The sequence below is a fragment of the Brienomyrus brachyistius genome, chromosome 25 (assembly GCF_023856365.1).
Source record: "Brienomyrus brachyistius isolate T26 chromosome 25, BBRACH_0.4, whole genome shotgun sequence".
Taxonomy (NCBI): Eukaryota; Metazoa; Chordata; class Actinopteri; order Osteoglossiformes; family Mormyridae; genus Brienomyrus; species Brienomyrus brachyistius.
The window spans coordinates 10,709,043-10,736,164 of NC_064557.1; the positions used below are offsets into that span (position 1 = coordinate 10,709,043).

General features: G+C 40.4%; 1 protein-coding gene across 6 annotated transcripts in view; it reads right to left on the reverse strand.

The window, feature by feature from the left end:
- Nucleotides 1–27,122, reverse strand: part of LOC125720539 (transcription factor COE3-like) — a 101,740-nt gene that overhangs the window by 67,055 nt on the left and 7,563 nt on the right. For 5 of the 6 annotated variants that reach the window (XM_048996067.1, XM_048996066.1, XM_048996065.1 and 2 more), the window contains exons 2-6: nucleotides 24,953–25,109; nucleotides 21,665–21,728; nucleotides 20,283–20,338; nucleotides 17,058–17,131; nucleotides 9,316–9,384 (exon numbers count right to left, since the gene is read on the reverse strand). In XM_048996067.1, the coding sequence (XP_048852024.1) occupies nucleotides 9,316–9,384; nucleotides 17,058–17,131; nucleotides 20,283–20,338; nucleotides 21,665–21,728; nucleotides 24,953–25,109 (420 nt within the window). Of the gene's footprint in view, nucleotides 1–9,315; nucleotides 9,385–17,057; nucleotides 17,132–20,282; nucleotides 20,339–21,664; nucleotides 21,729–24,952; nucleotides 25,110–26,690; nucleotides 26,859–27,122 lie in introns of those variants that run through there. The other variant, XM_048996069.1, reaches the window with a different exon arrangement.

Below are 27,122 nucleotides of genomic sequence, written 5' to 3' on the forward strand. Positions count from 1 at the left end.
TTTCACAACCAAGCTAGATGATCCATTTCTCTACAGACCCACGGCACACCATGGCAAGGGCACCCCAGTCCACCAGATGAGGGCGCTACAGGTACACAATTTACATTTCTGCCTATTTCTCCTAAACTGTAAAGCGTAAAGTTAAAATTTCTTTCCCTGCCGATTTAGTACATAATGTCAAATCAAATAACTTAAGAACTTGGTTCTAGCTCATTGCATTTTGTCCTATTTCATATAAGTCTGAAAACAGCTTTTTTGATCTCGTCCTAAGATTTTTACCCAGCCTACGGAAAGTTCCACAGGGTGTTATTGAGCTTTGAATTGTCAATAAAACCCTTAAAACAAAAATAAAACCATTAAACTAGAAAAAACCCTTAAAAAACACCATTGTGTTTTTTGATATGTTGCAAAAGGAACCTAAAACTTTCAAATGACACAATGAAACTGACAATACTTTTTACTACCCCTTCAGATTCTGGGCCTCTTGACAGATTAGAGAAATAATGTTTTATCTTAACTTGGGTAGATGCTACAAGCTAAATAAATGCATATTTGTAATTAGGCCACAAGGTCTTTTCAGGTGCCTGGGTGTTACCGTTGCAAAGACACAGGTATCTGAAAATGGTGGACTAAGCATTTTTGAAAATGAATGGAAAATGTCATTGAATTTCAAGCCAGAGTAACTACACTAAACTATATGAGCGAAGGCAAGAGAAATTTTGGATTTTTTTCAAATTTGCCCAGGAGCAAACAAAATGCCAGAAAATGGCTCAATTCTGAGATGGTAGAGCGTGGACGACACCAATAATGCCAGAACGACACACATAGAATTCAATTATGTTCAAATATTTCAAACATAATGTGAATTTCTGCAAAAGATTAAACTCTGAGTCTCGTCTGTCAGCATCAGCACCGCATATATGTTCGGGTCATTCTCCCATTACCTCAACATATTAATTTTAATTAATTGAAGACAGACTGAAATTATACAGTCCCATTGTTTAAACCAGGGCTATGCAACACAGGGGCCAAGCATTAGTGATTTTCCAGCCTCCCTTTACCTGTGAGCCAGGTGTGAAGCCTCTCTGGCCGATCAGAGTCAGTGACTATTAAAGAAACTGCCTGCATTTGGAATCAAGGTTGAGAGTTGAACAGCCCTGGTCTAAACTGTTGATTTTCTCTGGGGTAGATAATGAGATTTATTATTTTCATCGATCTCTGTAATAAACGAAAGTATTTCACCAAATCCAGGGCAAGAGCTTCAGAGATGAGAAATTTACAAAACTAACAGAAAAAATATATAAAAAATATTTGAATATTATCATTCAAATTGTTTAATATGGGTTACATGAAATAAAGTTGACAGATTTATAAGCATTTTACAATTTTCTGGGTTTATTAGATTTTTAATAAATTTTTAAAAAATCTTAATTTTTTTTTTTTTAAGTAATTAGATTTTTGCCCAGAAAAAGATTCTAAAAATTAATAAATCAAAGCAACAAAATTAGACTTAGTTTTAGTATACAGTACTTAAAAAGTTAAGGTGATGTTAATTGTGCTACATGAAAAAAACAAACCCCGCATTTCATTTTCATTTTTTTTTTCAAAAATTTCTCAGATTCGTGAAAATGACTGACTTAGTGCTGACAAACAGTCACCAAACTGATCCACCTATTAACATCATGTTCCTTTTTACTGTTACTCCTGAACAAGATTTCAACCATGTCACACATCATAATTACAACTGACAATTATTTCAAAAACTTCTCATTTTATATAGTGTATTGGAAATGCTATTAAATACCTACAAACATAAATAAATGCCAAAAGCTGCAATATGCCAGATGATTAGCTTTTCGCTATGGAAAACGGTTGGACATATCATTTGTGTTTCCTGAATGCAATGCCTGAGAGCTACGCTCTCTGCCCTCTACTGCAGAAAAGTAAGAGAAAGGAATCAAGCCACACAGAACACAAAGGGAGCTAGAGAAGTGCTGACAGTCTGCGAATGGCAGGGTGGAGGTGACTCGCTGGCCCTGGAAAAGCTGTTGGAGCCCAGGGATTGTGTCACTGCAGCTGTGTATCGGTAATGAGGGCCTCCAGCTGAATCGCACTTCCAGGTGCTCACGAGGACGGCCCCATTTCTCTGCTGCTGCTATTTTCAGCTCTGCCTCGGTCCTGCAGCTACCCTGCCTCCCAGTAGACAGTCCCACCTCCTCTGGGGAACTCCTGGAGGTCACGAAGAATTCCACAGGGCTTCATAAACCAGACCACTAAGTCTCCTCCCTGAGGAGATACCAGAGTGACAAGTATTATGCCTGTTGAACTAAACGCAGCAGTTTTGGATTGGCAGTAAATCCATGTGTTTGGTACGTTTTGTCTACCTGAACTTCCCCCTACAATTGCCACATACACACAGACATACACATACACATATACATAGACATACAGTCCATGTATTTATATCTTTGTGGGGACACTCCATTCATTTGTATGTACAACCCTAATCCCGACTATGACAAGCCTAACCTTAAGCATAAGGTTGCAAAATTGAGGTTATCCTTCTGGGGACCGAAAGTGTCTCCACAAGGTCAAAAATATTACAGGTTTTTTATCACATTGTGGGGAAATTGGATCCCCGCAATGTAATTAACTATGTGCCTTAAACATAGGCACCCATAGGTAATCATACACGCACACCTGACTCGGTATAAGCAAACTGAGACAAAATGCCCCAGCTACACTTAACTTGTAAATCACAGAGTAGTTTACATGTGAATAATAAGTTGACCTTTTGATTATACTGCAGAAAGAATTCTTGGCCATGCGGAAAATTTTATTGAGGGAAAAAAAAAAAACGTTATAGCATTGCTTTTGAAATACTGTAGACCAGGGCTGCCCACCCCTACTCCTGCAGATCTTCCACCCTATAGAGCTTAGGTGCCACCATAATTTAACACATCTGATGCAGGCAATCAGGTCCTTCAGTAGCATCTCAGCTACTTCAGATCCCACTGAAGGGATGGGCAGCCCTGCTGTATGCCATAGTATAATGTCTGGATGGGTTGCACAATTGTCCATTTGTATTTCAATAAATAGGTAAATATGCATGATTTGCTGTAAATGATGTGGATACACTGTAAATAATGTGATTTCATACGCTCAGAATGTGTTCAACGCAGCTGCAAGGTCTTGCAAATACAGAAACAACTGTCATCCTTGTCGCCACCCATTCTTTGTTCTTTTTGGTTGATAAAAACGCCAAGACCACGTAATGTTTCCAGTGATACACACAGCCCAGAAATTCTCTGTAAATCTACACCGTTAATCTGGCCGCTTCTAATTTATTCCCTTGACAGTCAGTGGGCTGCAGCTTGAGAAAAAGCCCAGAGAGATTTTTAGCACAACATACTGTACATTCCCTATCAGCAGATTTATCCCCAGAATCAAAGTACAACAATCATCCAAAGGCAATATATTTGTGTCTGAATAATAAAACGCAAGAGATACTTCTACAAATCATAAAAATAAATATGCAAAATAAATTTTTAAATCAAATACATAACGTGATTACAATCACAATGAACTAAATTCCATCAAAATTCTGTGCTACAGAGTACAGTTCCATATCTGTAGTGATAAAGACCCTTGGTACCCTGCAATTGTGCCTTAAATGCTATGTCACGTTAGAATCACCAATTAATTAATTAATAACTGACTGTAACCAGCATTAACCATAACCAGCTCACAGCCACAATAAGCATAGCATTTTCCATGTTGAACGTCATGTTGAACTATTTGTGAATTTAGGTTCCGTCCATGTCAATAGATGTATTCATTTCATTGCACATATGAAACTGAGATGAACGTATAGTGTAGCAGACAAAGAATACATGTCCCATTACAATCCAAATGTTTAGGGACAGACATATTAAATAAATTACACATTTTGCGTGTGTCCATGTGTGTGGTATAGAGATGAGTGTGGATGTATGTATTTATGCATGTGTCCATGTGTGTGGCGTAGAGATGAGTGTGGATGTATACCTATATATGTATGCATTTATGCATGTGTCCATGTGTGTGGCGTACAGATGAGTGTGGATGTATACCCATATATGTATGTATTTATGTGTGTCCATGTGTGTGGCGTAGAAATGAGTGTGGATGTATACCCATATATGTATGTATTTATGCGTGTGTCTATGTGTGTGACGTACAGATGAGTGTGGATGTATACCCATATATGTATGTATTTATGCGTGTGTCCCTGTCTGTGGCGTACAGAGGAGTGTGGATGTATTCCCATATATGTATGTATTTATGCGTGTGTGCGAGCGCTAAGTCTTAGCGCGGCCTGCAGGTGGAACATGCCCTGTTTCTGCCCCATTATGGCCTGGAGAGATGGGAGCGCAGATGCAAGGTTACAGCAAGGCAGCATCCATTTGGAAAGTGGGGAGCAGAGCCAGGTAAGTACACAAGGAGCCCAGTTACACCTTGAGAGTCTGTGAAAATGTGCACCAGAAAAGCTGCGATATGTGCACTATTAACTGCAGCAAGATTTAGTTTCTATCCTAGTTTGAAATCTCTCATAGTGATCATTTTCATATTCTCCTTGCCTAAGGCTCTTGCACTTTTGATACATCTTTCATAAGCAGGACATGATGCCTTTCATTAGCGACTGTGGCTGTGAGAATCGAAGATAAATCCAGTAAAAACACTGCTGCTCCTGAAATTGTCCATGCAGCCCACATTCATAAATCATAAACAGCTCAATTTTTGATTGCCGTCATTTAATTTTACAACAGCACACCTTTCTCAAAGCATAATAACAAACATTCAAAAGTATGAGTTCATATTAACTGTCGAACGGAAGAATATTTTTATGGTCATTGTTTAGTCCATTGGTCACCAGTGACAGTGACTGGCGGTGAGAGTCTGACTGAAAGCTTGCAGAGTTCGGCGTCCGTGTGTTGGTGTCATTTTAGTTTTTAAGCGACGTTTCTTTTAAACGTCCCAAGTGCCACTTCCTCACAGTGTACTTTGCTGCTTTATAGATACTTTTTTACTTTCTTATGAACTCCATCCAAGTCCACGAAGCTGCAATCCAAGGTAGGATACAGTATACCAGAGGCATGCTGCTGCAGCTGAACTGGGCCGGGCTGGATAGATATAACACAACTACCAAATCTTATTCTGAAAGATGGGACTGGGGCTACAAGGAGAGTTAAGAAGAGGAATCAGGAGGCAGAATAAGACAATCCCTCCTGTTCATGAAAATAAGCACAATCAGATTCCTTTTCCCTCGATGACGTTGGGCTATTTGTCCAGAACAAGGTGGACAAGCTCCAGAGAAACGTTTGGATTCTCGAAACGGCTGGATTCTTAATTTTTTTAGCCAACAGGACACAAAGAGTGAGGGTAAAAGTCTATCTGAGCAGGTTTGCTCTTCAACTGGCACTTCACAAGGATGTGTGCTTTCCCCTCTATTACACATCCTTTACACAAAAGTGTGTCACAGTAGGTGGGAAAGTAGGATCATCGTTAACTTTGCCCGTGACTCAGCCGTTGTTAATTTGCTTCAGAACAATGAGACTGGCCAAGTCCGATCATTGATATATTCAGCTGAATATATTAAAAATCAAATACATGCTCATCGATTTTAGGAAAAATTCCGACATACAGGAAATCACATCCATTAGAGGCCAGACAGTTAAATGTGTGCAATTTTAGATACCCAGGAACAATAATCGATGAAAACCTCACCTTTGAAGGCAAGTATGAAGCAATGTGCAGAAAGGGTTAGCAGCACCTGTTATGTCTGTGGAAACTGAGTCGGTTCCACATTGATGAATCCATAATGATATTATTTCACTGTGCTTTTATTGAATCAATTTTATTATTTTCCTTGGTGCCATGGACTGGAAACCTTTCCCAAAAGAGAAAAAAATCCACTTAATCAGACAGTCAAATGGACTGGTGAGACACACGTTAATCAGGAGGCCCTGAATATTAGACAGCTAAAGCGAATAACTAGTTCAGTTCCATGGGGGTCCCACCCTTTGCAGCTTCATCCCTCTGGTCGCACGTTAAAAGTCCCAAGGTGTAGAACACAATGATACAAAAACAGCAGCCATCACACAAATTAATGTTTCAGTCATCCATCCATCCATTTTCCAAACCGCTTATCCTACTGGGTCGCAGGGGGTCCGGAGCCTATCCTGGATGCAATGGGCACGAGGCAGGGAACAACCCAGAATGGGAGGCCAGCCCATCGTAGGGCACATTCACACACCAGTCACTCACACATGCCACATGCCATGAAACTCCACGACGACATGGAGAGAACATGCAAACTCCGCACACATGTAACCCAGGCGGAGACTCGAACCTGGTACCCAGAGGTGTGAGGCAACAGCGCTAACCACTGCACCACCATGCCGCCCCCTGTTTCAGTCATAGTAAAACAGTATTTCATTTTGTTGTATTTAAACTGTATTTATTGTGTTATATTTTTATAATTATTGTCTCAAGTTGCATGTGCTGTAAGATGAATGTGTGATATGCGTCTGTCTGTAATGTGTATCTACAGATGAGGACTGTTCACTGCAAACCTACAGTAATCTACCTACTGGAACAAATAAAGTAACCTGACCTGAAGCTGAGCGATGTCTAAATATGATCGTAAATGTACAATTTTAGTCATGATATGATGAAGCGATAATGCTGAGGTGGGGCAGGAGAGCAGAACTCATTTCCACTCAAAAATGTTGCACGGGGATGGGATGTGTAACTCGGTATATTAGATATTAGCATGACACAGGTTTGAGAAAAGGATCCCAGCAAGGTAGGTCTGCCACACAAGCCTAATGAAAGGATGACCATTAAACCCACTATAACCTGTATCCTGTTTACTATGGCGCTTCAGTAAATCAGATGAGGGAAATCAATAGGATCGTTAAGGGAAGGAAACAATGAAAAGGCCCCACATGGCAGACAATGTGAGCGCTCTGAAGGCGAAAAGGGGCCGCACAGTCAGCAGCCGCGATCATGAGCTGCGGGTGGGAATGGAGTAAACTTCTATTACTGAACTGCTGGGGCCAGACGGCTGCAGAGGGGAATGGGACTTAAACTGGAAATGACATCTGCTTTATGATGCCCTATAGAGGGAGCATTTGCTTTATTCAGCAGACGGTTTAGCTAAAGCAACATGAGGCAAATAACACATTACAGGCATGACTAACATACGGCTGCCAAGACGACGACCAGGCGGACAGGCTGAGTTTCTGGTGAATGCCCAGGTACGAGTGTAAGCAGTATCTGCCAGACTTACCTTCAGTTGAGGTGAAATGACATTTGTGTGATCAGAAGTTAGAGTTTCTTTTAACAACACAACATTTTTAAAACGGAATTCATTTTAAGACCTTGCCTTTGGTCACACACCCACTAGCCAAAACGCCTGGTAGTCGTGCTTATACATGTCATTCAGCATTCACTAATTAGCGAAGTCACTAATTCACTATTATCCCATATCTGTCTACTCATTCTTACTATACTACTGCTGCTTATGTTCTTTTGCACTTTGTTACATTGTATTTATATTTTATATTACCTGTAAATTGTATTAATTTCCCAGAATTCGTACAGTGCTGATATTTTACATTCTTATACTTGTACTGTATATATGTGTCATTTAAAATATAATTTAAGGCATTTGAGTTGCTGACGCAACTGCAGTCTCTTGTGCCTGCACAACGTCAACAAAAGTTCTTGAATCCGAATCTGAAGACATTACAAACACCAGGAGGGAGACGATGTACTCTGGGAGGGAGATGTTGTACTCTGGGAGGGAGATGTTGAACGCCGCTTTCTCTGAACCGGCACTGTATCCTGGGCTGTGTCGATGTGGAGTTTTCAGGATTGGTTCTATTCCACCAGGGTCTACTGTCTGAGAGGATACAGTTGCCTAGCAACACATTAAATGCCACCTTGTCCGCCATCACTTTCATGAGTGGCCAGCTGCATTGCAAATCTGCTGTATGTGGTGGTAATGATACATCTCCAGGGGTTATTGATCTGATCTTACTTTTGCAGACTGCTGGCATTCATATGCCTTACATGTGACATCAGACACTGAAATCAGACACGCAGACATCTTTCTGAGTAATCAGAGTCGATGTATTGTAATTCCCCGAGAGATCAGAAGTAAAATCCACTCAACTTTTAGTTTGCACCTTCTGTAGCATGAAAAATTTCTTAGCCCTGGTAATGCTAACCAAAAAATACCAAACAACTAAGGCACCACAGTCATTCAGACATAATAAACCATAAAGCCAATGAAAGAACACTTTGCTTTTTCACTATCAGTGAAAGTGACATTATTCTGCTCACAAAGTGTTCTGTTGACCAAGAGCGGAAAAAAACTCTCTAAGGAATGATCAGCCTTGGTTTTCAGTGCTGCACGATTATATGAGCTGTGCATCAGCCATTAATTGCTTTATTAAACTAATCGTTTAAATAATAAGTCATATCACCTGGGGATTCAGCTGTTAGTGAACTACTAAGTGATCATCACTGATGACATTTCATGGAAAATACATCAACAAGGAGAGGGAATATTTCCAAATATGGGCAGTTGCCATGTCATGAACGGGATCCATTCTTTATGTCAAATTTGTAGGTAAGTCGTAAAAATTATAACACAGAACATCATAATAACAATTATACAGTAATAATAAAAATACAAACTGCAATGTACTAAACCTCAAGCCAACTAACCGCTGAAGCCATTCAATGTTTTCACGAGTGTCACAAAGTAGTGCGTGCGTTCACCATTACAAATCATTGTATTTAGCTCAAATTTTATAACAGGCTTTACGGCAGTTCGTTCGTAAGTACGACTTGTCCTTAAGTCAGATGTTCTTGACTCAGATTAACTGCCTGCAAGCATCAATTTTGCTGCATGCTTAAGATAAAAAGAAATCATATCAGTTATGTTATTTTACAAAGCAGAGCTACTTGGTGATATTCGCCCATTCGGACCCCATTAAACCTAGAGGCTGCAAATAACCCTCCATTACGGTTCTTAAGTTGTTCTTGCATAGAAACACTGGTAAGTAGATGTGGTATTAGCCAGTTTGTGAAACTGCTTTAGATGCTGAGCTCCAGGAAAATATAGACAGTTGCTGGGCATATCTGTGTATCTGATTAGTTAAGAAGACAAATGATAGCAACCAAATCCATGATAAAAAATAATGGCTGTGACTGGGTGCATGAATCAGTCGCAATAGGTCACAGCAGTTAAAGCAGACTTACCTGTCAATAATGACTGGGTCAGATGGTGTCTCGTTCCGATTCCCGCAGCTCTTTTTGTCACAACATCGACTGAAAGAAAAGATAAATGTTACTTTGAAAATGGCCATTCGTAGGGCATGAGGTACAACTATTCTTCTGAAGTTTCACTTGTTAGATAATTTAGTTATTATAAAAGTAAGCACCAATTTCTAAAAAAAAAAAATTATAAATAAGCAGTTACTAGAAAGGATGCTGGCGGAATGACAGCACTGTATTCCCTGGGTAACCCTGTCACCTGCTCTGCCCATCTAATCCACACTTCTCACACACTCACAAACGTGCACAATTTCTAGAAGTACTGGATGGGTCAGCTGGAAATGTGAAAGACAATAAATGTGTTTTTACCTGCATGAGTCATAGTTGTGACACGAATCTCTGAAATTACACCCATTCTTTAAATGCACATTCCACTTACATGTCAATTTGCAGAATTTTTCCCCACCAATTAGTTACCTGTATTTCTTTGTGTATGTATTAATGTCAATGTCTGAAAACGTCATCAATATTATTTATATTCTTTATATGTCAAAATATTTATATTCTATTAATTTCTCATTTGCATGATGACCAATGTTTTTTGTGACATAACATTAAGAACTATAACATATACACCATCGATATGTGCAAAGCTCTGGAGGCATTATGGACCGTTTATATTGTATTTTATTTCTGTGGGCATGACGTACTAAATCGCGCACACCATTTAGTTCAACATGCCCACTAAATGTTAAATCGAGCTCACAAAAAAAATGTATGTACAATCTAATTTGTTCAAGCTCTGGAATTCATTTTAATGAAGATTTAACGTTTTTGCTTATTTGTCTTCTAGCCATAAAGTCATAAGCTGGAATGAAGTTTACAAATATTATGGGTTTTAGGGAAGGGAATTTATTTGCTCAAAAATTGGTAAGAATTCATCATAAGTCTATTTTTTCAATCCCCTATTCATAAGCTTGGTTCTTGCCTGGCACTTGCCCAGTTTGAACCAGCTCCATTGTGGAAGTCAGATGTGTGCCTATCTCGCTTTTTCAGTGTTGATTCGTGAACAGAGGGTAAGGGTGGATACGAGTACCAATCCGATACCAGAGCTCTTTATAAACTATTAAATACAAAAAATATGCCAAAAAGCTTTGTTAAAGTTTAAATTTAAAGTCAGTAAGGTATTGATTAGCCAAATGAGGTATGCTAGTCGTCGAGTCAAAAAAGACACTGGTGTATTGGACGATTGTTGCAAATACAGTGGTACCTCGGTAAACGTCCTTAATCTGTTCCAGATCCTTGGACCACATCATAAGAAATATATGGAAAATGATTAATCCGTTCCCATGGAAAAAAAAATCCTATTGTTATTGGCATATTATACATTTATGGGGTTGTATAAAATAACGTAAACACTGCTTAATTCTAAAATACATAAATACAAAAGCAACTAGATGAAATAAATAAATAAAGATAGTGATAGCGCAGATTTTTCACTGAATAGTAGCAACTGGCGTACTGACGCTTGTGGGCAGTCGTGACATCTCGAGAGAGGTGAACAAGGGTAGCATGAATCATTTTGACCCATGCAAGTTCTAACACGGGGGTCTTATTCTAAACAAAGGTCGCATACCAAGCAAAATTTTTTGTGTCCAAACAGGACGTATACCAAGTTGGACTTATTCCAAAGTGGACGTATACCGAGGTACCATTGCACTTTGGTGACTTTAGGAGAGTTTTTGAAATGGTTAAGCTGACACATTTTAACAAATACCAACAAAGTTTACACCAACATGAAGATCATTTAAAATTTTCTATGGCTGCCACAGTACTGTATATATACATCTCTGAGTTCGTATCACCTGCATGAATGTGCCCCCCCATATATTTCACATTGTAATCAAATTGTCTTAGTGGTTTGTGCCGCGTTTGTGCTGCTTTATGCATTTGAAATTTTGGTTTGTGCTGCTTTAGTTTCAGAGATATGTTTCCTTACATGGTGACGCCACCACCATGAAGTTGGTCCCCTATTTGTGTGCTGTTTGTACCAAACCGGTCTTTTGTGCGTCATTTCTTCCTGTTTGTGTTGTTGGACTTCTGCAGTGTGTTTCTTTCATTTTTTAGATAAAAATGCTTATGTACTTGATCATGTGACACCCCCTGAAGTTGCCTCCCATTACCTTCCGATTTCCATATACCAAACCAGTGTTGATCCTTCATGTCATGTTTATGCCATCTACAATGCTTGTGCTGCTATTTTTTATCATTTCACTCAGGTGCCCAAGTTTTTATAATAATACATAATATGTCTAATATGTTTCCCCAGAACTCTTTACTGGCCTCGTTATAAACCTGGCTGACCACCAGTACTAGCCACTGTATCCAGTGCACATTGCTCTCACTGCATATTTTCCTACATCTCTGTCACATCTGTTATATTGCTACATCTGTTGCACTCATTTATTTGTTCCCTTTTGATGATCAAGATTTTTACAATCTCTAGCATATCTGTTACACTCTGTGGCTACCCCTACCTCCAGTTAATGTATGTACATTCTCTATTGTCAATATGTGTTACAATTCTCCTTATTTTCCTCTCCTTCATGTGTTGCCTTGTCTTTGTTTAGTCTCTGCACTTCATGTATATATATACTGCACCGCAGTCCAGGAAAATGTTGTTTTGTGCCACTGTATGCTGTATGGATTGTATACAGATGGTACAATAAAGACCCATTTAAGACTTGAGCAGTTTTCACTGTCATTGTGACTCTTAAATGCCAGCTCCTGTCAACCCAGGAATTAAATTACATAAATCAGCCTGTTCAGAACGGTTATTCCTTGCCATGTCGTTGTGTTTGGCTAACTGGGGACACATGCCTTCGTAAATCAGACTATCAATCCTCACAAGTGTTGCTACTAATATTAAAATATATAGGAGGCCACCCCCACCCCCCGAAAATACAAGACAAATCACATAATTCAAAATGGAACGCAGCATTTTATTAATCTTCACAATTTCCAAAACAACTGCACTGACATCTTGCTTTTGGTGGCTGAACGAACAAGTAATAGTGATGCAGCTTAGCGTGAATTTTGTGATAAAAGCATTTAATTTGGTACAATCCAATAAAAATGTGACTATTGAAACATCCCGAATTTTCAATATATTTCTGATGGCAGCCATTTTTCAAAATGGCCACCAGTGATAACTGTCTTCAGGGAAATTTTCTAATCAGCATTGGATATAATACATTGAGAACATAATGTATAAATTTATTGAGTTTTTGGGAATTCCCATTTGTATAATACATTCAAGTAATTTAAAATTCAAGATGGCCACCATGACTGGTATGACAAATTAAATTGCAATAAAGAAATGATCTCATGTCAACCAAGTGATACCGATACTGCTAATGAAACTTGAGATGGGGACAAGAAAAATAAATAAATAAATTACACATATATATATATATATATATATATATATATATATATATATATACACATATATACATATACATATACATATATATATATATATATATACACATATACATATACATATACACATATACATATACATATACACATATACATATACATATATATACATATACATATATATATATATATATATATATATATATACATATACATATATATATATATACACACACACACACACACACACACACACAAACATTTCAGATTATTCTGAAAATCGTCTTGCACCCCACAGTTTGAGCATATCATTGACATGTACAATGTTCATTGGAAGTTTGCAAAAAGACCTAAGGAACAAGTTTAGAATACAGATGACTGCGTTCACAAGATGGTGACTGCAGGTTCATTTTCACCCTTGGCTGCCCTCTGTCTTTGCATTTTTAATTTTGGGGCTCAAGTCTTAGGTCAGGCACAGATTTTCATCCAACTAATGTCTTTGTGAAGTGGAAATAAGATCCATAAAAGATCAAATTGAATAAATAGAGTAATAATAACAAATAGAGTTATCTTGTTCAAAAGGTTAAGCTTCTTGTTTGTTATGCTTCCCTTTTTTGTCTTTAAGTGCCATTGCTTCAGTTTTAAAAGGTCCACATCTTTACCAATACAATGTATCTGCAAAGTTTGAAAAAGCTCAGACTAATATTATTTGAGTTGCCCTTCTATTTGCTATCACTGTGCGGCACTGCTTCAGATTTAGTGCAGTTTGTCTCAAAATCTGGTCCTGATCTCCAGTCTTATTTCTGCAAATTTTGAAAGAGATCCATCAAATACTTTTAAGGTTACTGTTTTCACAAGACCAAGCATCTTCCACAGCTGCCCTTTCCTTTCTCTGCTGCCACATTGAGCTGCGGCTTTATTTTTGGGGCTCTTTGTCTCAGACTGAAATCATGTGTATATTGTCATCCATATAATCAGTCATCTGCTTCCCTTTGCTGCCACTAAGCAGTGCTGTTTCATTTTTGGAGCAATCTGTCGCAAAATTTAATTGTCATTCATCACACAGACAATGTGTTTGCAAAGATGGACAATGATCCCTCAAATTCTTGATTTATAACAGGATCATGTGTTAAAATTGTAATTTTCTTTGTCACATTTATTGCTACTGTCATTTAAAAAAATCTAATTACTTAGATAATTAAAACCAAACCAAAAGATAAAAACCAAAGAGAAGATAATAAGACTAATGAATTTAAACTGAGTTCTAATTAAGTTAAAATGTTGCAAGGTACAGTATTCCTTATTACCTTAACTGCATGACATTAATAGACAATCTACATACGATGTTAGCATTTGATGTACTTCTTTCATGCAGATACATGCATGAGCATCTAATTAAAACCATTTAAAATATTACCTTGATACACACATAGAAATAAACTTGGGGCATATTTTTTTACTATTTTTGTGTATGTGACCCTTGCCATAGTTATTACGGCTGTGTAATGTTTTTGCCTGGCAACAAGGGTGATTAGTGTAGGTACCAAGGGGCCAATTAGCACCGGGAGCCCAGTGGCACACCTGTGGCAACCGGCTGCTCAAGCTGAAGGAAGGGCATTATAAACAAACAGCTGCACCTCTCAGGCCTCCAGGGACTCGAAGCTCTCAAAGACAAAAACAACCCTCAGCCAACTAGCTATAATGCCCACTTTAAGGGAATCCCACAGGCCCTCAGCAGACTACCGCCCTACCCAGCCCTACCACTTTCCAAGAGAAATGGATCCACACCTGACAGCCGACCCTAGGCTGAATTTAAGAAGTCTCTCTGTCATTTTGTTTGGGTAAGAGGCCAGCTAGGATCGAATTTCGCAGGGCTGTACTCGAACTGAACCCGGATGATCTGGGTGGGTGAGCAGGCAGTTCTATACTTAAGACAGAATTCTTCCCATGTTAAAATCATTAGTTCTGGTAAAACCTTTAGATGGAGTGCTATGACCCAAGGGTGTAACCATGGTGTAGACATTCAGGGGGTCCAAATGAGATTTTTTAAAGTGCATTTCCCAAGATTTTACCATGGACGTGACATCAAATGAGTTACAGCCTCACCGGTTATAGTCCAATGAAAAGAGCTTTTATGAAAAGTTAAACAAAATATACGGTTAGTTATAAATAAATGTTAAATGTTATAAATGTCATTTCTGTATAATTGGAATCATTTTTATAGCCAAAAGCACAGAGCTCAGCTGCAAATTCAGGGAGAGAAGAGAGGCACAGCAGAGTCAAGCTCTGCAACCGTTCAATAACCGTCTGCAGGGCAGGCAGTATGCATGTGCCTGTTACTATCTCTACGCATATCGTCCAACATAATGTCTGTCAACCTCGTCTTACATTATCTTTTTTGAACACAGGACACTGTCTAATGAGGTCAGAAAACCACTGACAAATGTATTAGCTAAACAGAACACTCTGTCTGCCCACTGCTTTCAGCATGCCTCTCCCTGTCCCCGCCCGGCCACTGCTTTCAGCATGCCTCTCCCTGTCCCCATCTGCCCACTGCTTTCAGCATGCCTCTCCCTGTCCCCGCCTGGCCACTGCTTTCAGCATGCCTCTCCCTGTCCCCATCTGCCCACTGCTTTCAGCATGCCTCTCCCTGTCCCCATCTGCCCACTGCTTTCAGCATGCCTCTCCCTGTCCCCGCCTGGCCACTGCTTTCAGCATGCCTCTCCCTGTCCCCATCTGCCCACTGCTTTCAGCATGCCTCTCCCTGTCCCCGCCTGGCCACTGCTTTCAGCATGCCTCTCCCTGTCCCCGCCTGGCCACTGTTTTCAGCATGCCTCTCCCTGTCCCCGCCAGGCCACTGCTTTCAGCATGCCTCTCCCTGTCCCCATCTGCCCACTGCTTTCAGCATGCCTCTCCCTGTCCCCGCCTGGCCACTGCTTTCAGCATGCCTCTCCCTGTCCCCATCTGCCCACTGCTTTCAGCATGCCTCTCCCTGTCCCCGCCTGGCCACTGCTTTCAGCATGCCTCTCCCTGTCCTTGTTTCACTCTCTGCTGGTGTATAAGTACATGTACACCCCATCTTGCTTTTTAATATATTTCATATCTAACATCCTACAAAATGTTATGTCGTGTTGGACAGCTCACCATCACATTCACTGCTTCTCTGTGCCAGATCAGAGCTCTTTCCAAGGCCAATGGCTCAAAGCTCCTTCTGAGGGACTTCCAGACATTCCCAGGTGAGCTTGGCGACAGGATCGATCCAGGGTGTCCTGGGTGTGCTAAGGGGCCCGTGCCCAGTGAGGCGTGAGCAGAATGGCTTGCTTGGGAGCCATCTAGGTGACCTTCTTACAATATACCTAAACTACCATAGATGACTCCTTCTGATCTGCTCTATTCCAAGGTCAATCCAAATATCGCAACTCTTCACTCCATCACAGAGAATGAGCCTGGCAAACCTGAGGAAAGACCAGTGACTCTAGCCCTTCGATCGTTACCCACATGTCATAGCTAAAGATTGAGACAAATAGCTGAGCATAGAGACAAATCACATCAAACGACTTGACGACCACAGATCTGCTCAGTGCCTGAAAAACGGCAGCCAGCAGACTGATCCAGCTATCAGGCCCTCAGTCACTCTTACTTTCAATCATGAAAAAGATCCCAACTCCGTCACCTTCAAGATTCCAAGGTACTTAAGTCTTTCTACTGTAGGCTATTTAAACTGCCAAGTGTGCAGACATAATTGTAGCCTATATTCTAACAGCATCTCCCACAATATGTACCAGGGCACAAAGTCATATGACTTCTTCAGGTCCACAAAAGCAGATTTAAGCAGTATGATCTTATTTCTAACCCGTACAAACATTTCCTGCAGAAAAATTGTTTTTCCTTTGTTCAGTTCAGAAGCCACCCCAATTGATTTTTACTTGTTGCATTGCATCCTTAATCATTTATCACTAGCATTTACTTTAGTTCATGCATTTTTTTTTGTACTAGGACTATATCTGTTCTGGTTTGCCTAGAGATATGGGGTATTTGACATGCATGACACCATTTAAAAACAAGCAATCATTCTCTTTGTTCTGAATATCCACTAAAACGCCATCCAGTGGTAGGGTGTTAGCGCAGGCTACAGTACATTAGCAAATAAGCTGCAATATTAAACATAAATGTAGAATCGTGAGAGTTATCTTAGGTGAGCAGTCAGCAATGCGAGCTCCTGAATGCACAGGAGAACGAGAGGATGAACCCAGTCTGAGCTAAAATAAGAGAGTCAGGCTCACCTGCACATAATCTCATGGGTGAGAAGAACTCGGCACATCTCCGGGTTCTTGTCCTGTCCTTCATAAATGATGGGCTACAAAGAGATATGGAAAGGATGAAGAACATCTTAAGCTCCTGGATAGAATTTTAGCTCAAAATTTATATAAGCAAGTAAGCAGGTACCTACAATAACATTTAAAAACATATAGCATGACATTCTTCTCATGCTATAAAAAGAACGGCTATTTATTTTTACATAAAAATAGAAATAATAGCAGTAATTGATATTTGTATTGATTCCTGTAAGGAAATTCTTTTAATCTGTCCCCCAACTTGCTCTCTGTAGATGAGAGAGAACAGCCTGCAAGGGGCAGCCACCCATAACAGCACCCAGGGGGCTGGGGGTTAAGGGTCTTGCTCAAGGACCCACAGACATGCTGAGGCTGGAATCAAACCTGCAACCTTCAAATCAGAGCTACAGAGGCTTAGCCCGCTGACCCACACAATGCACCTGGAAATGATGAGAGCTTTATTTCAAAGCATGTTTTTCACCAGGGGTGAGTTATGACTCCCATCCTGTAGCTGGAAGGTCACAGGTCGAAATTACGTGACAAATTTGGGCCTTTAAGCAAGACCCTTAACCCCAATCACTGGCTGACCCCGAGCTGCAACTGCCAAACCCGCTGTCACCTGTATATAGGTCTGTGGATCTCATGTAGAGGAAGACAGGATAGGCAACAAGTCAACTTTAAAGCTTGGCAGCAAAGGGAAGCCACCTGCAGATGGGGGGGGGGGGGCAGAGGGGCTAAGGCCTTTCCCCATCAGCTCATGGACATGCAGTTATTTTGCTGTCTACGAAAAGGTAATGCAGGAGCCTGTAACCTAACTAGGATAATCAAAAGATGGACAGAGCTTGAATTGGCCAGAGAAAACAATTATACTATTCTAACTATAATGTTTTCCTTTTATTTGGGGGGAGGGGGCAATGTCATTCTTGCTCTCCTATTACCAGCACAAAGCAGGTCAACAGTGCAGGGGGGTGTCCCAGCATGTAGGTACACAGGCACCCAAAATATGTATATTGCTGACCACATGTCAGGTGGTCATTGAAGAAACTCTGCTTGGGGTAAACCAAGCAGGAGAAGCAGGCAGAAAAAGCGAAATCGATAAGCAGCGCGGTGGGGGTGTGTGCGGCCCCCACTCTGCACATATGTCAGCCAGACTGGGATTCGACGCTAAGGCTATAGCGGCTACATTACGCACATCGATTGGTCTCCGGAACATGCGTTTGTTTAGCAGCAGGTTCCCCAGACGATGGTTTATAGCCACAGTCGGGGGTGGGGGTCGGTGGTAGGAAATAAAGGGCAGCAGCACACCTGCGGTACCTGACCTAAAGGCACTAATGTTACCGACGAATCCACGCGGTCCAGCAGCTTTAATGTGTGCAACAAGCTGGCAAGACTTGATGGCAAAGTTGTACGTTGATTTTGTGTACGCTTGTAGGCGGATTGATCTGCTGTAAGCAGTGTATATTTTCTTTTAAGAACGCCTCCCTGCCCATTCTCCTGTTACCATAAGGTGGTTTGTGACAAATGAGCCCTATTCAATTATTATTATTTTACCCAGGACATCACAATGAGGGGTGGAAACCCCATCACTTGCAGGAACACTGGAACACTGGCTTCCTGTGTAATCCATGCCACAAGGGCTGCGTTTTTAGGTGTGCCGATTCTGCCGCAAATGAAGATGCAGTTTTGCGGTACCGTTGTCAGCTTCCGCGAACATCGAAGCTTTGGATTAGTTTGACGCGGTATGATGGCTGGAAGTTCACAAGCCGACGTTTATCGTCTTGTTTTCTGAAGTAGGACTGGGAACCAAAAGAGGAACGTCTTGCATTCATAAGTACAGGCAATGCTGCAAGTATGATAATAGCAATGGAACTGGACTAATGGACCTGGCACTGCAGTGCTTTGCACGGGACCACTGGTGAGTTTTCAGTTAATGTATTATATATACACAGTATATTATCAGTATCAAACATATAAGTTTCATATATAGTGTAGCACTGGTGGGGCGCATGCCCCAGCATGTCCCAGCATGCCCCAGCATGCCCCAGCATGTCCCAGCATGTCCCAGCATGTCCCAGCATGCCCCAGCATGTCCCAGCATGCCCCAGCATGTCCCAGCATGTCCCAGCATGTCCCAGCATGCCCCAGCATGCAGTTGTAAAAAGCCCTTGTTATATTGTTGTTAATGTTAATGGTTACATTCCCCTATTGTCACGTGTATGTTTGCCCGTGTCTTGTGTGTACCCGGTCCAACCCCTGTGTGTATTAAGCTTATGTAAATCTCCCACCATGTATGCATCTTACAGTTCGGCGTCTGACATCCTTGCCTTTCCTGCGTGTAATTGGTTCGGTGCTCGTTGGGTGCTTGATATACTCATTTTCAGGCCTGTTAATAAAGGGCGTATCTTCACCGGCAAGAGAGTCTCTGTGTCTCTCTCTGCCCCTTGCAATGCCTCGGTCCTCCCCCCCCCCCCCCCCCCCCCCCCTCCCAGCACCACAATATATTACAGTCAAATGTTAATATTGAGTGACTGGTAACATTTCATTTTTCAGTTTTTCTTTGTTTTTCATGAGCGCCACCATGGAGCTTTCCTATAAAGACAGTAAGCCAGCAGTCAGTGCCTTCTCACTTGTGGGGGAAAAGGGGAATGTGTGCACAAGCTGGATACTGAAAAAGGGCAGAGCAGCTGTCACAAGAGGATTTAGAGGGCAGGCCCTTAAATCCTGACTTAAGGCAAGAAATCAGGCATGTGACCTTTCGGCTTTAGATTTAATATTTGGTGTTTGAGTAAGTATCTGTGATACTGATCACCTGATCAGGCTCCAATAAACAGTAAGAATGTATGAAACTGAAGTTTTGTTAACCATCATTGGTTTTGCAAAAGTGAAAATGTACGGTATTGTGAAGTTTGCATTTATATTAGCGGTAACTTGTAAGTTCTTTCTTCCCCCTATTTAGAGTTTTATATTTTGCTTGAAATTCTTATATAGCAAAAACACAGTCAGTATTTTTACTGGTCATTTTCTATTAAAGGATTCTCACATTTCAGTGCATTTCATATGCATGATAAAAAAAAAATTTACTGTTTTTTTTTTTTATTGGGGTTAAATTTGTATTAAAAACATCCATTCGGAGTGAAATGCATATTTGCAAAAACTTGGCGTTACTGATCTTACCTGTTTGGTCATTGAGTCTATCAAGCGCACGTACAAGTCTTGCTCTGTCCTAATGCCTACAAGAAGAGAGAGCATGATATAATTAGAAGCGTAAAAAGTCTTGCAGAAGTTCAGCTGGCAGTTGGAGGTTAACAGACAATAATTAAAATGCATTCCCATCTCTCAAGTTTGAATGATTTGGCAGGTGACAACAACTAATAATAACTATGAACTAATAACTATATGTTTATGCTCCATGATGGACTGATTCGAGCTGTACCCCTGCTTGTGCACTGTGCATCCAGTGAAGGTGTCTGCAGTGCACACTACCTTCAACTGGATAAGTGCTTAAGAAATGTGGATGGAAGAATGGGATGTTACTTTAGTATACAAACACGTATCATCGATCACGTATGTTTTTCCAGGATAATTTAATTCAGAGGCCTTCCATTTTCAGCCGGGTAAAAGCGGCTGACATAAATATACATGGTGTTATTATATAAAGCAAAATAGATGAATTTCAGAGACTCCTGTATGTTTTGTATCCAGTGTGTCTGGATAAAAATGTCATGCTGATCTATTTTGTTATCTTCCACAGCCACAACTGCTTAATTAATATAGTATATGCTTTTTAACAACAGTGGGAAGAGACAACGTTTGAATCCCTCTTGATGCAATTCTAAATCTACCAGCCTGTGCTTTTTTCAGTGCAAAGAGATTCTATTAATTTATCCAAGTGACTCCAATTTTGGTAACTGTTGTTATCCAGAGCCATACAAAGTGACAATTGGCCCAGCAAATCTTTGATGAGATGTCATTACAGCAATGCTACATGTGTTAGAAGTAACTGTTTCAAACTGGGTATCACTTGGTATATCAGGGAACAAGAATGCATGGTTAATATTGAGATACACAAATTGGTCTAAATGGATTGAATTTATATAGCGCTTCTCTACTCCTACAAGAACTCAAAGCGCTTTACAATTCATGCCTCACCCATACATTCACCCATTCATACACCCATTCACACACTGGTGGCGGAGGCTGCCATGCAAGGTGCCAACCTGCATGGTTATAACGGGTTATAACACTTTGTAAATCATTACTAGAGAGTTATAAACAACTTATACCACAACTTTCTCCTTATTAATGAGTTACTACCATTTATAAGTGGCAATGGGTAGCCTTATTGTAAAGTGGTTCCGACTAATTTTGTTTTTCTTAGTAAAAAGATAGTTTAAATAGTTAATTGTTTAAAGAACAGGAAAATTGCATATACAGCTGCCTGCAATTTATGAGACTACCGACCACAAATAATAAACATGACACTGGCTACTTCATAAATTTAGTTTTTCATTGATGAGAACCATCACCAGAACCACGTAAGTGACCTGCTGTCTTACCATTGTTGTAGAGAAGCTGAAGTCGATAGTGAATGCCATTGTTGGTCTTCTCCCCATTATACTCCTGCAAAAGGCAAACATCCCCTCCATGAGAAACACGCAGCTCCTGCCTCAACAGCCTCACGTATAAATGATCAGGTATCCGCTAAGTATTTCTCTGTGTCTGGGCTCATCGTTTGCGGAGATCCTGGAAAAATGAACTCAAATTTCTCCCTTCAGAGGTTGAACCATCCATCCATTTTCCAAACCGCTTATCCTTCTGGGTCACGGGGGATCCGGAGCCTATCCTGGAAGCAATGGGCACGAGGCAGGGAACAACCCAGGATGGGGGGCCAGCCCATCGCAGGTCACACTCACACACCATTCACTCACACATGTACTCCTATGGGCAATTTAGCAAGTCCAATTAGCCTCAGCATGTTTTGGGACTGTGGGGGGAAACCGGAGAACCTGGAGGAAACCCCACGACAACATGGGGAGAACATGCAAACTCCACACACATGTGACCCAGGCGGAGACTCGAACCCGGGTCCTAGAGGTGTGAGGCAACAGTGCTAACCACTGCACCACCATGCCACCCCGAGAGGTTGACCCATCATTTTATAATAAAAATATCATTAAACAAAAAAAATTAAGTATATATATATATTTTTATTTATTTTTTTTTTTTTACAATCTTCTGTCTTATTATAAAGTCCCGGGCGAAAAAATGAGCCAAAGCCAAATTGTACAACATTAAGCTTTCGCCCTTTTCTTGCCCAGGAACGTACAATATTGAAAATTCATCCAATCCAATCAATAGCAAATTAATGCTGCTAGTATCTCAAAGTTGCTGCATTAAATCTCATCAGCCATTGCAATCGCCTATTATGCAGCTACACTGCAGCTAACCTCAACCTCCGGCTGCTCCAGAAATTTCTCAAACATTTAACAGTTATAATTTGTTAGATTGCCTAGTTTTATATCTATAACTAACAAACGAATGGCTGTTTGCTGCAGCTACTCAGTAGGGACCAGGGACTGCAAACCACTGACTAAGAACAAAGAATAAATGTTCTAAAGACGAAAAACAAAACTGTACCAGCCCACTCTTCACGCACCACCTGCATGCACCACCTGCATGCACCACCTGCATGCACATGAAACCTCTTATTCAGGTGATGAAAAACAAAAAACAAGTAGAATACTTCACATATTAATTCCCAGATGAGCTTATTTTTGTTAACAAATAAAAGTATTTCACAGAACACCTGAACCGCCGGTCTGTGTGACATGACATTTAATGCTGTGCTTAATGTCAAAATAATACAAACAACAGACGTACGAGATTCGTTAACCATAACTGTCTGACTTACATCTGTCTCTTTCCCAATGAGAGATAAAATGATATTTCTGAAATGCCGACAATGCAGGAAACAACCTTAATATTTTACAGGACTGTGTCTTCTGAAGACAATGAGCTCAAAATTAAACAAAATGTTTCTGCCTTAAAATCTGCCCTGTCACCACAAGGGTGAATTGTGGATATTATTATCACAAATATTACAGAAGCGAAAAAGTTGATCATACTGAATATCAACTCACTTTACTACAATTTAAAGGGTAAATAGTCAATGAACGATGTACAAGAAAGACTAATAATTAAATAACTACACGTACTGTACCATCATTGCAATTATAGGAAAAGAAAGGATGTTTATAGGTTAAAATAAATAGGATAATGCAATACAATTATGTCCATCTATTTCATTTTGTCAGATAACACACAACATTTTGTCCGTAATGTCATTTACACAAAGAGCTATAGGTAATTGTATGTGTGTACTGAATGTATGTATCCTGGAGAAACATACCAGTCATTTAAATACAGTGAAAATATTAAAACTATTCTGGCCTTGGTTCTCCACCACTGTTGCCTCACAGGCGTTGTGGGTCCGAATCCTGCCTCCACTCTGCATCTGTGAAATTTGCATATTTTCCCTGCGTTACCCAGGAGACTCCAGGATGCTACCACAGTCCAAAGATGTATGGTTAGGCTAATTAGTGCCTGTAAACTACCCATAAGGGTATGATTGTATGTGCCCTGCAATGGACTGGCTTCCCGTCCAAGCTGCTCTGCACTGCCTGGGACAGGGTCTAGGCCTCTCAAGACACTGACCAGGATAACTGCTTAGTAGATGTAGGGAGAAACATGTTTCCAGACTTCAGCAGGACATATTTAACATGCCATTCCCTTATGACACAATTGTTTCAAAATTTCAATAAATCTGTTTCCAATTCATCTAAACTAACTCATGTTTTGCTATGTTTATAGCCAGAATTACCTAATAAAAAAATAATGACTGTGTGGGCATAGTTTGTGAATTTGTGTGGATCCCATCCACAGTGCGTCCCTCCCTTGTGACCTCTGCTGACTTAGACAGGCTGCAGACCCCCCCTGCATAACTGGCTGGAAGATGGATGAGAAGGCTATTGTATCATTAAGTAGATACTTTATAAACCCTCCAAAGACCCCTCAAAGTCCATAACTTTACATCAGGTGATGCTGAATGTTCAGCAACATTCAGTGTAAATATCACCTTTCATAATGTCATTATTATCAATATTATAGCAATACTGAAAAGACTTAAGAAAATAAGCACAGACTGCCAGTAAATGGGCAAAGTAGGTGGAAGGCTCATGCAAAGCTGTCTTGTATGGTTGTAAATTGTGTTTGCATGACAGTTAACTGAAATTATTAGATTAATGGTAAGAGTTTACTTGAAGAGAATCAAATAATGTAGTATTATGCCATTACTTATGTATTAGTTAACCACAAACTAAGTATTAGTTACATACTGATCTCATGTACATTCATCATTAACAAATTGATATTATGTTTCAAGCACTTACTATACACTATACTATACTGCATCTGTTAATTCTGTAAACCTTTGTGAACTACAGTACTGAAGGAACAAGTACTGAATAACACAGGTGAAATACTGGTCTCATGCTTCTTCATCATTAATTAATCGTGACGCATCTTTTATCCCAAGTAGCTACTAGAATTGTTTGTAAAATTTTCTTCAGTAGTAACTGAGTTACAACTAAGTATGTGTGCCCCATCAAGTAAAGTGTCACTGATTTAATATTTAAAAAATGTTTATTCCTATTAATCCATATCCACAAAAGACGGCAAGGACACTCTGGAGTGAGGACAAAGGGTTCTAGACAGTCGAACGCTTTAGCCTGGAGCCACTCAGGCACTCCTGATGGACGCCTATGTGATGATGTCACACAGCTTACCTTGTCCTTTTCCACAAAGTCCATGTACGATGTCCTCTCAATCTCCACAGGCTGTCCCTGCCGGTCATACAGCGCCAAGACGAAGTGGAAGAAGTTGGACTTGCGAAGATTAGAAGGAGGCTGCTTCTCAAAGTGGGCTCGGGTCAGGCCCACTCCACTGCGGGAGGTAAGGGGGGGGCTACAGTTAGACAGTTGCTTGCTCTTTTGCTTTTCTGTTTCTTTTTCTTGCTTGCACAATAAGCACATGGCCTGCAAACATTTTTATTTCCAACTCCAGTTACTGGTATCTGTTTCCACTTAGCAAACCCATCAGTCACTTCCAAAATTCCTGCATGTGGGGGCTGCTTGTTTTGCAATATGAAGCCTGCTCAGCATAGGAGGCACCTAGGAAAAGCGACACAGGCCATGAGCTGCTCCACTCCCCACTGCCCAGTGCACGTCTTCAATCAGATTCGCTTATTTTTCTTCCTAACGAAACTTTACAAATTGTTTTCAAACAGCCATACAGTAACATAACTGCACAGTTCCTGCTGCAAAAATACTATTGTTTATCAGCAGGTGGACCTAATAACTGAAATGCATTCATTCAGATTTGACTTGACTTGATATCATAAATCCATTTTTTAATTTAAATATCGCATATATATTTCTTAACACATTGCTGAATCCTATTGCAAATACAACAGTATAATTACAAAAAAAAAATGAATAGACAACTGTCATCCATTGGTCACTGCAAGCGTCCCCAAGAAGAACATGGGAACACCACCCTGTACAGGATGCAGGACACTGAAGAGCACACACACTCATAAACGCCCCCCCCAATATCCGGAAGTGTTCACAATGTTTCCCCCAGTGTTTTTCACAACTACAGCCTTGGTCCCTCCCCCAGTGACTCCAGGCTATGGCCTTGGTTGTAGGGTGTGTTTATTAACCAGTAACTGTTAGTTATGTGCTGGTCCCATGCTTGTTCATCTTTAATCAATCATGACAGTTCATGTATTCCATTCAGGAATTATATTAGCTAGCAGTTAACTAATTAGTTAACTAATATAGTTCCTGCATGGAATACACAGACCATCATAACTGATTAATGATGAACTAACACACAGTGCAGTGTTTATATTAAAAAGGATCCTGCCACCCAGATTCCATCCAGACACTGTAATTTAAGTGAACTTGTTTCCCTTAGTTGTCCATAGCAAGTGATTGTGTGTGAGTGCGTTATGCCAGAAGCTGACATATAGATCACAGTAGTTTCCTGTCCTGTGATCCTTGAAGTGAACTGTCTGCAACCCTCTGTTGCATTGGAGTAGAGTGACCAGATAATCCATTTCAGGGACACTATGAGCTACTTCAGGTTTTACAAACTACTTTACAAACTGAGAGGCTCCTCTGCTTGGATAAATAGTTCATTTCTTCTTGTGCTTTGACTGGTTTGTATCCTTGATTGAAAGACTAATCCAGCTGTTTCACATTAGCATTAGTGACACATGCATGATTATGGAAGGCTGACCAATCAGCACACAGCAAGAACTCAGCGCTGACGTGAAATCCAGGTCCTTTTTAATTGAAACGGTAATTTACAAATCCTGTCCTAGATCAGAGTGTCCTCCCTGACATGGATTATCTGGTCACCCATCATTGGAGGAATGGATAGATCCGCTTCAGGTGACAATAATACTGCTGAGATTTGTGATCTTATGTTGTCATGTCATTGCTGCCATTTCAAACTTACCTGCATATGCTGACCAAAACTAATAACACTTATAGCAATACAACATGGAATCCACCTTGTGATTTTTATCCAAAACAGGATTTTACTCATTAATGGAACTGGATATATTACTCAAGTAATTTTAAATATCTTGCCCCAGGATAAACAGCAGTACTTCTCTGGGGAACCGAACAGGCAAACCAGTGGTACAGGGCTGGAATTAGACAATTTAGTGTTGTCAAGAAGATTAATCACTAGCCCTGATTTTGCCTCAGTGAATAAAGCCCAGCTGGGCTTAATGGGACTGATTAACCTGCCAGAGGTAAACGTGGCCAGCTGTGTGCGAGAAGGAAGACTTAACTTGTGAGAGTGCAAACTAAACAGGCTAATTTTTATTTTAGGGGGTATCGCTGTTTACGGTTTTACTTGATGCTATTAAAGTGGTTTAGTCTT